At 48.1% G+C, this 12,503-nt stretch overlaps 1 protein-coding gene and 1 long non-coding RNA gene across 3 annotated transcripts in view; one reads left to right on the top strand and one right to left on the bottom strand.

Annotated features, from left to right (window-relative positions):
- Positions 1 to 3,148: 3,148 nt before the first annotated feature.
- Positions 3,149 to 6,261, bottom strand: LOC308533380. Its single transcript, XR_013997079.1, has 4 exons — positions 5,817 to 6,261; positions 5,112 to 5,291; positions 4,332 to 4,411; positions 3,149 to 3,991 (listed from the first exon to the last, which is right to left on the bottom strand). It is a non-coding gene; the product is annotated as an uncharacterized lncRNA (long non-coding RNA).
- A 252-nt stretch (positions 6,262 to 6,513) lies between these two features.
- The window catches only part of LOC308533379 (uncharacterized protein C8orf88), a 32,450-nt gene continuing 26,460 nt past the window's right edge, over positions 6,514 to 12,503 (top strand). Inside the window, exons 1-3 of one of the 2 annotated variants that reach the window (XM_081111361.1) lie at positions 6,514 to 6,607; positions 7,924 to 8,022; positions 9,023 to 9,096. In XM_081111361.1, the coding sequence (XP_080967487.1) occupies positions 7,950 to 8,022; positions 9,023 to 9,096 (147 nt within the window). In that variant the 5' untranslated portion in view covers positions 6,514 to 6,607; positions 7,924 to 7,949. Of the gene's footprint in view, positions 6,608 to 7,701; positions 8,023 to 9,022; positions 9,097 to 12,503 lie in introns of those variants that run through there. The other variant, XM_081111360.1, reaches the window with a different exon arrangement.

Below are 12,503 nucleotides of genomic sequence, written 5' to 3'. Positions count from 1 at the left end.
TTTCTTTATATATAATATTCACTTATTTTTTCTAGTATTTTCATGGCTTCATTTTAAAAATGTAGATTTTATATCTATTTATAACATACTTGATGTAAGGTATGAAATAAGAATCTAAATTATTTCTTATCTTATTGGTTAACTAATTGTAATAGCATTATATATTAAATAATCCATTATTTTCCTATTCATTTGAAATCTCATTTGATTATAGGGTGGGGCAAAGGTAGGTTTATAGTTGTTTGTATGGAAAATAATACACTGATCCTATCTAATAAAAGAGAAACATGGTAATTGGTGTACGACCGCTACCCTTCCCATTGGCTAATTAGCATGATATGCAAATTAACTGCCAGCCAAAATGATGGCTAATTTGCATACATAGGCTCCAAGTGGCAGAGCGAAGCCTGGTGAGGACGCAGGCGTTCTGCCTCAACCCGCTGGTGGAGGGCCTCTGGGCCTGCTTGGTCAGCGCTGGGGGGGGGGGGGGGGGGCGGGGGGGGAGCAGAGACACAGGCCACAGGGGGGCCCGCACCCAGAAACCCCAAGCCCCGCCTCAGCACTGGGGTTGGGGCAGCAGAGGCACAGGCTGCAGGGGGGCCGGCACCCAGCTGCCCCAAGCCCCGCCTGAGCAGCTGGGTTGGGGGAGCAGAGACACAGCCCGCAGGGGGGCCGGCACCCAGCAGCCCCAAGCCCCGCCTCGCACTGCGGTTGGGGGAGCAGAGACAGAGCCCGCAGGGGGACCAGCACCCAGCCACCCCAAGCCCCATGGCCCCGGAGGCGCTGGGGCCGCTGGGGTCAGAGTAGCAGAGACACAACCCGCAGGGGGACCAGCACCCAGCCACCCCAAGCCCCTGCCTCAGCGCTGGGGTAGGAGGAACAGAAACACAGCCCTCGGGGGTCCCGGCAGCCAGTGGCCCCAAGCCCCACCTTGGGCTGGGGTCAGAGGAGCAGAGGCACAGCCCGCAGGGGGGCCGGCACCCAGCAGCCTCAAGCGCCCCCTTGCCGCTGGGGTCAGAGGAGCAAAGACACATCCTGCAGGGGGGTCAGCACCCAGCAGCCCCAAGCCCCGTGGCCGAGGAGGCTCTGGGGCTGCTGGGGCTGCTGGGGACGCTGGGGCCAGAGGAGCAGAGACACAAGCCTGCAGCGGGGCCCAGCACCCAGCAGCCCCAAGCCCCACCTCGGCGCTGGGGTCAGAGGAGCACAGACACAGCCTGCAGGGGGGCTGGCAGCCAGCAGCCCCTAACCCCAAGGCCGCAGAGGCGCTGGGGCCACTGGGGCTGCAGCAGACACACAAACCGGCAGGAAACCTGTGGAAAGGGAGATAAACTATCATAACTTTATCTCCCTTTCCACAAGATGAGAAAACTGACCCTGATTATTTAGTGATATGGCCCACGCCTTTCTACAAGCACAGGGTATGTTATGATCACTCCCAGGAAGGTCTGGTCAGAATACTGTCTCCAGGGAATAAGGCTACTGTGGCAAATTATCTGAGAGAGGAAACAAGCTTTTGTTGGGTTTATTCTGAAGGTCAGAGAACAGACCACCCCAACATATGCCATGATGTTATATTGACGATATTGACCTGCAGATGCTTGAAAAACAGCAAATGCAAGGAGAGGTTTTCACTGAAGTCTCCTCTGCCTAAAATCGGACCCCCCAAAAGGTTCCCTTGATGGGAAAAGTGCTATCAGCCAGTGAAGACTGACTCCTGTCACAGGACAGGAGACTAGAAGTTGACATCACACCCAAACTTTGTTACAAACTATCTCCCCCACCCCCATTCATCTTTCCTAAAAATCATGTACTCTCCTCTAAGGGGCCTACATATCCCCTCCCCTTTCCCTAGGAAGAAGGTATTTAAATCTGGATTCTAAGCCACTTTGGGAAGTTATTCATTTTTCCCTGGGATCTCCCACATATATACAAGGTACACATGTTAATGAACTTTAGTTTTTCTCTTGGTAATCTGCCTTTCATTACAAGGGCCTCTGCTAAGAACTCAGAAAGGTAGAGGAAAACTATTTTTCCTCCTTCATAATTCTGTCTCGGGAAATCAAGTCCCAGGCTGAACAGTGAGGTTGGCTCAAGTGCCAAGCAGTCCCGGCTGAGGGGAGGGAAGCTTCTAGGGGGAAATCAATGATACTGGCATCAAAGTAGGACAGAGGGCACATGCATGGTTGCTGGTGGGAGTTTAAAGTGGTTCAACACTTTTGGAGGATGATTTGGCAAAATAGATAGAAATGTTCAAGGTACATCCAAGAGTCTTCCAGGAATCTCATCTGCTGAGATAAAGTACGAGTGCATAAGCCCTGGTCAGAACCCAGGATGCTACTGCGGGCTCTCCTTCCATGATGGGAAAACCTGCTAACAACCTGCATTTTTAGGCAAGGTGGCATCTATACTAATAAAAAGGTAATATGCTAATTAGACTGAACATCTTCCAGACGAGGTTCCGACGTTCTTCTGGACAAAGCCATGGTGGCAGGGCTGAGGCAGAGGCGGTTAGAGGTGATCAGGCAAGCAGGGGAGAGCAGTTAAGGGTATCAGACCATCAGGGGAGAGCAGTTAGAGGGATCAGGCCAGCAGGGGAGAGCAGTTAGGGGGATCAGGCCATCAGGCAGGTGAGCAGTGAGGTGCCAGCAGCCCTGAGGGGTCCCAAATTGGAGAGGGTGCAGGCCAGGCTGAGGAACTCCCCGCTCCCGTGCACGAATTAGGGGCAATCAGGCAGGCATGCAGGTGAGTGGTTAGGAGACAGCAGTCCAGGAGTGTGAAAGGGATGTCCAACTGCCGGTTTAGACCCGATCCCGGCAGTCAGACATCCTGGGATCAGGCCTAAACCAGTAGTCAACATCACCCAAAGGGTCAGAGATTGGAGAGGGTGCAGGCTGGGCTGAGGGACACCCTCCTCCCGTGCACGAATTTCGTGCACTGGGCCACTAGTTAATAAATAATAATACAAGAATAAATTCTGTGTTTCACTTTTTTGCTTGGTTCTGGACCACTACAATAAAGTGAGTATCACATTAAAGCAAGTAACTCAAATTTTTTGTTTTCCCAGGGCATATAAAAGTTTATGATCTATTATAGATATTAAATGCACAATACATTATGTCTAATAAACAATGTATAATAAACATACCTTAATTTAAAAATTCTTTATTGCTATAAAACGCTGACCATAGCCTTCAGCGAGTCCCGATCTTCCTGCTGATGGAGGGGCCGTGCCTTGACGTGGTGGCTGCTGAAGGTTGGCAACTTCTCAAAATACGACAGTACTGAAGTCTGCTGCAGAGACCGACTCTCCCTTTCATGAGCGACTTTGCAGTATGCAAGGCTGTTTGACAGCATTTTACCCACAGAACTTCTTTCAAAATTGGAGTCCATCGTCTCAAACTCTGTTGCTGCTTCATCAACTAAGTTTTGGAATATTCTACATCCTTTGTTGCCATTTCAGCAATTTTCACAGCATCTTCAGAAATGGATTCCTCCCCAAGAAGCCACTGCTGTTGCTTATTCTTCAGATGCAATTTCTCATCCATTAAACTTTTATCATGAAATTGCTGCAATTCAGTCCCATATTCAGGCTCTAATTCCAGTTCTCTTGATGTCTTCATATCTGCAGCTACTCCCTCCACTGAAGTCTTGACCCCCTCAAAGGAATCTATGAGGGTTGAAATCAACTTCTTCCAAACTTTGTTAATGTTGATATTTTGACCTATTCCCATGAATCATGAATGTTCTTAATGATATCTGGAATGGTGAATCCTTTCCAGAAGGTTTTCAGTTTACTTTGCCCAGATCCATCAGAGGAACCACTATCTATGGCAGCTGTAGCCTTACAAAATGTATTTTGTAAATAATAAGACTTGAAAGTTGAAAGTACTCCTTGATTCATGGGCTGCAGAATTGATGTTGTGTTCGCAGTCATGAAAACCACATCGATCTCCTTGTACATCTCCATCAGAGCTCTTGGGTGACCATGTGCCTTGTTAGTGAGCAGGAATATTTTGAAAGGAATATTTTATTATTCTGAGCAGTAGGTCTCAGCTATGGACATACATTTTCTTTCTTTCTTTTTTAAATATATTTTTATTGATTTCAGAGAGGAAGAGGGAGAGAGAAATAGAAACATCAATGATGATAGAGAATCACTGATCAGCTCCCTCCTTGCACGCCTCCTACAGGGGATCGAGCCTGCAACTCAGGCATGTGGCCCTTGGCTGGAATCGAACCTGGGACCCTTCAGTATGCAGGCCAACGCTCTATCCACTGAGCCAAACCAGCTAGGGCTGTGGATGTAAATTTTCAGCAACCATGTTACTTACAACAGGTGTGCTGTCATCCAGGCTTGATGTTCCATGTATACAGCAAAAGCAGAGGACATGTAGCACAATTCTTCAAGACCCTAGGATTTTTAGAATAGTAAGTGAGCACTGTCTTCAACTCAAGTCACCAGCTGCCTGAGCCCCTCACAAAACCCCCGGACATGCTGTGGAGGCCATTCCTGACCGGCAACACCATGGGCCTGTCCTTCAAAGCTCTGAGCCAGCACAGACTGCTCGGCTCTGGCTATGAAAGCCTAGGTGGCATCTTCTCCCAGGAGAACATGTAAGTTTTCTTAATCAACGAACCTTCCCCAATGTTTCAATTTATCTATAATATGCCTATGACATGTATGTGTATGTATTTGTTATCCTTGCTTGGGTATATATTTTCTGCACTTATATATATAAAATAGCTGTTTAGACACCTCAATATGTTTTTTACTGATTTTTTGAGAGAGAGGGAGAGGGATAGAGAGAAACATCAATGAGAGAAACATTGATCGATCCACTGCCTCCTGTATATGCCCCACACTGGGGATCGAGCCCACAACCTGGGCATGTACCCTGACCAGAATCGAACCATGACCTCTCAGTTGCTGGGTCCATGTTCAACCACTGAGCCACACTGGCAGGACAGACACCTCAACTTAAATATCCTATTATAATGTCACTAGAGGCCTGATGCATGAAAATTCATGCAAGAGGAGGCCTTTCTTCCCCCAGCTGCCAGCACCGGCTTCCCTCCGGCCCTGGGACCCGGGCTGGCTTCCCCTGGGTCACCTGCAGGCATCCGGAACCCAGCTGGCTTCTCTCTGGCCCCAGCTTCGTCAGGAAGGACATCCGGAATGATGTCTGGAAGACGTCTGGTCTAATTAGCATATTACCCTTTTATTATTATACAAGAGGCCCGTTGCATGAAGATTCGCCGCAGCGAAGAAGTCTTCAGTCTTCACTCTGTACCTGTGTATGCAAATTAACTGCCATCTTTGTTGGATTCATTTTCATAGTCACTCTGATTGGCTGGTGGGCATAGCAGAGTGATGCTAATTTGCATGCTTCTCTTTTATTAGTGTAGATATTTACAAGTCCCAAACTGAACTCATTTCCTTCCCCAAACCTGTTCTTCCTCTTGCATCCCCTGTTGCTATGTCACCACCAGCTAATTACTCACTTGTTCTCCTATATGAGAAACCCAGGAGTCACCCTCCATTCTCTCTCATTCACACCTTCCATCCACTGTCACTAGACTCCACTGATTTCACCTCCCAACTTTCCCTGACCTGTTCCTTCCTGCAATTATTGCAAACACCTCCAAGGAAGCCTCTCTGTGCCAGGTTTAATATTGCCATGCCCTCTCCAAAAATCCACCCTTCCTACTGCTGACAGGGTGATCTTTCAAATATTAAACACAAAACCAAAAACCAACCTGTAAAAGGTTCAAAATGCGATTCATGCACCGCTCCTGTCCCATGCCCACCCACACACCTGCTCATTTCACCCCTCTTCCTGCAGAAAGCCGCCTGGCAGAGTTCTGGAGGGCGTGTCCTGCAGCCCTCATCTGTCCCAGGGAGGGCATCAACCTGCAAAGAATGACAATAAAGGGTTCGATTTGGACGGAGTTGCCTCGAATAATTTTGTTTTTCCTAGGACGGCTAACTGCCTGACAAAGAATCGCCTCCTGTGGGCCCGCCCTGCAGCTGATGAGAAGGTGAGGGCAGCACGCTGGACTCCTGGGCGGGGCGCCGTTCTCCTCGCTGGCACCGCTCAGGGCTCAGGACGGGGCGGGGGCGACTGTGGGCAGCGCCTGGGGTCCCAGGGCTGTTCCTGCTGACTCGCCCCGCGCTCTGCGAGCCTCTCAGCACCTCGGACACCGCTCAGCACCCCTCCCAGCCCCCAGACCTCTCAGGCCTCCTAGCCCGCACTCAGGCTCTCTAGGTCGTCGTGGCCCCGCCCCCCACGTGTCCCCGCGCCTTGGCCCCGCCCACAACCGCCCCGCGCCCCTCACAGCCGCCCCGCCCCGCGCCTTGGCCCCGCCCACAACCCCGCCTCCGCGCCCCTCAGGCCGCCCTCGGCCTCGCCCCTGTGTCCCCCGAACCGCCCTCGAGCCCTCCCACCCCAGCTGCCCGCGGCCCCGCCCCTGTGCCCCCCAGCCGCCCTCGCCCGGTCCCGACACCCCGGACGCGCTGCGGAGGCCGTTCCCCAACGGGCAGCGGTGCGGTCGGCCGCCGCCTCGGGGCTGAGCTGGCGACCCGCTGCCGAGTCCGGACGTTGAGGCGGTGGGTGTGGGAAGCCGCGCCCGCTGGGGCGGAGGCGCCGAGAAGGCGGAGCCGGTGGGCGCCCTTTGGGTGGCGGGACGCGGGCAGAGGGAGGAGCGGGTTGGGAGGAGGAGGGCCCGGCGAGGCCGTGAGAACCGCCCTAACGGGGCCCACGCCGCGGAGGCGCCCGCGCCCCGGCCCGGCCCGGCCCGGCTCCGGGAGGCGGGGTCGGAGCCGCTCGGTCGCCCGCGCCGGGCCACGTCCTGACGGATCTGGGGCCACAGCGGTTCCCGCGGCTGCAGTTTCGTTACCGACGGACTGGACGACAGGCCGACGGCACCGACCTGGTCCCGGTCCGTGAGAGAGGACGGCCCCGCGGGAAGGAGGAGCCAGAGGAGAGCGAGACGGTCGTGAAGACGCGAGGACGTGCGCCCAGTGGCGGCGGAGTCCGGGCACCGGCTCCGTCTGTGTCCGCGTGTCCGAGGCCCTCGGGGCCGAGCCTCCGTGCCGCCCGCGCGGGGCGCTCCACGTCGGGCAGCCGCGGGCGCCAGGGCGCGGAGCGGGAGACGCGCGGGAAGCGGATTCGCGGCCGAATGGGAGCGGGTGGGCGGCGGCCCGGGGGCCGCTCGGTTCGTGCTTCAGCGGTGGAGTGTCGGTTCCTCCGCCTCCGCCCTCCGCCCTAGTGACTCCTTCTCGGGGGACGGGCCCCACGGGGTCGCGCGCCCTGGGCGCTGGGCCGTCGGGGGGTCAGGGGGTCGGGGGGGGGCGTGGGAAGTGGAGGCGGGAGCCTGGGCTTCCCGCGGCGCCGGCTGCTCCCATCTGGCGGGACGCGCTCCTCCGGGGGAAGGTGAGCCCCGGAGCAGCGGTTGCGGACTCGTAGCGACGGGAGGGGTCTGGCGGGGGGTGGACGGGCGTGGCGGCGGCCGGACTCAGCGCCGCGGAGGGTCGCCCTCCCTCGGGCGGGAGCCGGGCTGGGCCGTGAGGCGGGATCCGGGGACGCGCCTCTGGGACGCGAGGCAAATGCACGAGTTTGCGAGAGGCGGGTGCGGGCGGGCAGGGAGTTGCCACCACGGGGTGGGCGAGGTCCAGAGCCGCCTGGGGAGGGCCCTGCGTCTCGTGGGAGGGGGCTGAGGACACCCCCGAAGGTGAGGGGGCGCCCAGGCGCAGGCGCGGGGAGGGTGGGGGGCCGCCTGGTTCCCCGCGCGCGGCTCTCGTGCCCCTCGCCCCGCGCTCGCACACTAGCTGCCTTCACCGGAAGCGCGCGGCTGTTTGCATAGATGATGAAGCAGATGGGTTATCTTGTCCAAAAGATAAAATTGCGCGTTTCCCTTCTAAAGTATGGAACCTCAAGGTCTTGGTGATAATGGAAACAAAAAAATTGATTGGCAAATCGCTTCAACCAGCAAGACCTGTTCGTCATCTGACTTCTCCCTCTGGTGAGTCCTGTCAGGCACACATCTTTAAATATTAATTGGTTAATGGCTGATTAGCATTTAAAAGGCTAAATTATACATAAAGTAATTGTTTATGGTGAATATTAAAGAAGTGCTGAAAACTAATGATCTCCTCAGAAGAATTTAAAAGTATTACCAAAGGAAAGAATTCTTAATAGTCTACCAGACCAACAAAAGTAGCAATAATAAACCTGATGTGAGAGCAACTTTGTGTATTTTTCATGGTTAACTGGCTTCTGGGCAAAATGGCTCAGTGTAAATTGGTGCTGTGATTATGATCACTGCAGTGCAGTCATGCTGGAGAGAGAATTAACCTTTAAAAAAATATACCCAACTGCAGGGAAGAACACAGCCATGGTCAGCAGCTCCTTTCTGTGACCCTGTCCCCTGTGCAGATTCAGGGTCACTGACCCTTCCCTCCAAGGCCACTGCAGGGGTCAATGTGGGGGGGTGGGGGGGGGGCAGGGAGCCCTGATTCCTCATTGAATTATATCCTTTTAAGATCCAGACAAGAGTGGGGTTCTATTAGGCAAAGTTTAGTAAATCAGAAATTATTTTAGCTTTTCTCAACATACTTCTGCATTCCTTGTCTATTTCACGTCCCCAAAGAAATATTTTTCTTTAAAACCCAGATTAAATTATTTTCTTTTGTGAAGACTTCCTTGATGTCTCAAAGCCCACCCAGCTCTCCCTTGGCCTTTTCTCGTAACATCTCATAGGACTTACTCTTTACTGTCCTCATTTATGAGCTTGTGCTTTAAAATAGACTGTGGCCCCTTTTATCTCTGAACTCTTTTCACACTTATATACCTTGTCGAACACAGTGGCTGATATTGTATAGTGTTGAATAAATGAACTATCAAAAAACATTTTAAAACAGTGCTTAGAATATCCTGGACAATTAAAGTTTTTAGGTGATAGTATATCATTTATTGAAAACATAGATATTTAAAACAGGTTTGTTTTTTTTCTCTCCTAACAGGAGCAGTATTCCCTTTCAACTTTCAAAATGAATATCCATGCAACACTCAGTACTTGCAAAGCGGAGTTAGCCGAGTAGGTCTTAGAAATTACGGTAACATGAAGTGTTACAGGCTGGGAAGTAACATCGTCAGATGGCTGTTGTGTGTCAGCTACTTTGCTAAGTGCTTAAATACTTTTTAAAACTTTATATATTTCAAGCATTTCTAAAAAGGATAAAACACTTACTATACTTGTTGCCCAGCATTTTCAAATCGAAACATTTTGCTATATTTTAGGAAATTTTAAAAACCTTGTAGATGTATAAAACTGCCACATGTTTCTCTTCCAACCCATTCCTTCCCATACTTCTCCAAAATAACTGTCCTCAATGCCATTGTTTCAATGATTACATCAGTACTTTTACTACAACAAATAGAATTTTTTAAATCATTTTATATAAATAGCATTGTACCCACCTTTTTTTTTTTTTTTTACATTTAGGTTTATATTGTTAAAATTCTAATTTAATTTTTTGGCTAAGTGAAATAATCACCAAGGTTAAAATTAAAAACAGGCAAAATGGCCTTTAGTGAAAAGTTTCCCTCAAGGCTCCATCCCCCACTCACCTATTTCCTCTGACCAGAAGTAGCCATTGTACCCATTTCTTATCTAGATACTTCCAGAAATGGTGTTCATTCTTGTAGTTTATTAAATCTTGCAGTCAAGAATTTGTAAAACCAAATCTTTGGCATTGTCAAAATTCTATTTTTTCTGATGACTTATTCTGATCTCTCAGTAATATAGGTTTGCCACCATTGCTCCTCATTGTGTTATAGGTTGGAACCCTCTGGCTTTAGGCAGAGTAATTATACTAGACTTTGCAGATATCTAATGAATGAATGGGCTACAACTTGCTAACAGTGATTGATAGAGCAGAAATAATTCATTTATTTTTTTAATTTTGTTTTTTTAAATCTTTATTTTCAGATTATTACAGTTGTTCCTCTTTTTACCCCCATAGCTCCCCTTCACCCAGTTCCAACCCCACCCCCTGCCCTTACCCCCCACTGTCCTTGTCCATTGGTGTACAATTTTTATTTTTGTGTATGGTGTAAGTTGGTGTTCTAGTTTCATTTTTTTGCATGTATCTGTCCAGTTTTCCCAGCACCATTTATTGAAGAGACTGTCTTGCTTCCTTTGTCAAACATTAATTGACCATATTGGTTCGGGTCGATTTCTGGGTTCTCTGTTCTATTCCATTGATCTATGTCTGTTCTTGTGCCAGTACCAGGCAGTTTTGAGAACAGTGGCTTTGTAATAACAGCTTGATATCTGGTATTGAGATACCTCCTACTTTGTTGTTCTTTCTCAGGATCGCTGCAGCTATTCTGGGTCCTTTTTTATTCCATATGAATTTTTGGAGAGTTTGTTCTAGGTCTATAAAATATGTCGTTGGTATTTTAATGGAGATTGCATTGAATCTATAGATTGCTTTGGGTAGTATGGACATTTTAATGTTGATTCTACCAATCCATGAACACGGTATGTTCTCCTATCTGTTTATGTCTTCCTTTATCTCTCTATCTCTTTTTTCAACGTTCTGTAGTTTTCTGAGTAGAGGTCTTTTACCTCTTTAGTTAAGTTTATTCCTAGGTATCTTAATTTTTTTGGTGTGATGATAAATGGGATTGTTTTTTTAGTCTCTCTTTCTGTAAGTTCATTATTGGTGTATAGAAATGCCATAGATTTCTTGGCGTTAATTTTGTATCCTGCTACGTTGCCGAATTCATTTATTAAGTCTAATAGTTTTTTGATGGAGTCTTTAGGGTTTTTTATGTACAATATCATGTCATCTGCAAATAAGGACAGTTTAACTTCTTCTTTTCCAATTTGGATGCCTTTTATTTCTTCTTCTTGTCTAATCGCAATGGCTAATACTTCCAGTACTATGTCGAACATGAGTGGTGAGAGTGGGCATCCCTGTCTTGTTCCTGTTCTTAGGGGAAATGGTTTTAGCTTTTTGCCCATTGAGTATGATGTTGGCTGTGGGTTTGTCATATATGGCTTTTATTATGTTGAGGTATGATCCTTATATTCCCACTTTGCTGAGAGTTTTTATCAAAAATGGGTGTTGGATTTTGTCAAATGCTTTTTCTGCATCAACTGATATGACTTTGTGGTTTTTATCTCTCAAGTTGTTTATGTGATATATTATGTTTATTGATTTGCGGATATTGTACCATCCTTGCATCCCTGGGATAAATCCTACTTGGTCATGGTGTATGATCTTTCTGATGTACTGCTGGATTTGATTTGCTAAGATTTTGTTGAGTATTTTGCCATCTATGTTCATGAGGGACATTGGCCTGTAATTCTCTTTCATTGTGTTGTCTTTATCTGCTTTTGGTATTAGGGTGATGCTGGCTTCATAGAATGAGCTTAGAAGTGTTCTTTCCTCTTGAATTTTTTGGAATAATCTGCGTGGGATAGGTTTTAGTTCTTCCTTGAATGTTTGGTAAAACTCCCCTGTAAAGCCATCTGGTCCTGGGCTTTTGTTTGCTGGAAGCTTTTTGATGACTGCTTCACTTTCTTCCATAGTTATTGGGCTATGGAGATTTTTAGATTATTCCTGATTAAGTTTTGGAAGGTTGTATTTTTCTAGGAATGTGTCCATTTCCTCCAGGTTGTCTAGTTTGTTGGAGTAGAGCTGTCCATAGTATTTTTTAACAACAATTTGTATTTCTGTGGGGTCTGTTGTTATTTCTCCTCTTTCATTTCTGATTTTGTTTATTTGGGTCCTCTCTCTTTGTTTCTTGGTGGCTAGAGGTTCATTAATCTTGTTTATCCTTTCAAAGAACCAGCTCTTGGTTTTGTTGATCTTTTGTATTGTTTTTTTGGGCTCTATGTCGTTTATCTCCGCTCTGACCTTTATTATTTCCTTCCTTCTGCTTACACTGGGCTTTTCTTGTTGCTCTCTTTCTGACTCTTTGAGTTGTAGGGTTATGTAATTTATTATTGTTGTTCCTTGTTTTTTGCCGTAGGCTTGTAGAGCTATGAACTTCCCTCTCAAGACTGTTTTCACTGTGTCCCATAGGTTTTGGATTGTTGTGTTTTCATTGTCATTTGTTGCCATGATGTTTTTTATTTCTTCTTTGGTCTCTCTGGTAACCCAGTCATTGTTTAATAGCATGCTCTTTAGTCTCCATGTGTTTGATTTTTTTGGATTGTTTTTATTACAGTTGATTTCCAGTTTTATACCATTCTGATCTGAGAAGATGCTTTATATGATTTCTATCTTCTTGAATTTGAAGAGACTTTGCCTGTGACCCAATATATGGTCTGTCTTTGAGAATGTCCCTTGTGCACTTGAGAAGAACGTATATTCCGTGGTTTTGGCATGAAATGTTCTGAAGATGTCAATTAATTCCATCTGATCTAGTGAGTCATTTAGGATTGATGTTTCTTTGCTGATTTTTTTGTTTAGAGGATTTGTCCAATGG

Source organism: Myotis nattereri, assembly GCF_964212035.1.
Source record: "Myotis nattereri genome assembly, chromosome: 17".
Classification (NCBI taxonomy): Eukaryota; Metazoa; Chordata; class Mammalia; order Chiroptera; family Vespertilionidae; genus Myotis; species Myotis nattereri.
The sequence above is the reverse complement of the archived record's forward strand: the minus strand, read 5'-3'. Positions and strand labels throughout refer to the sequence as shown.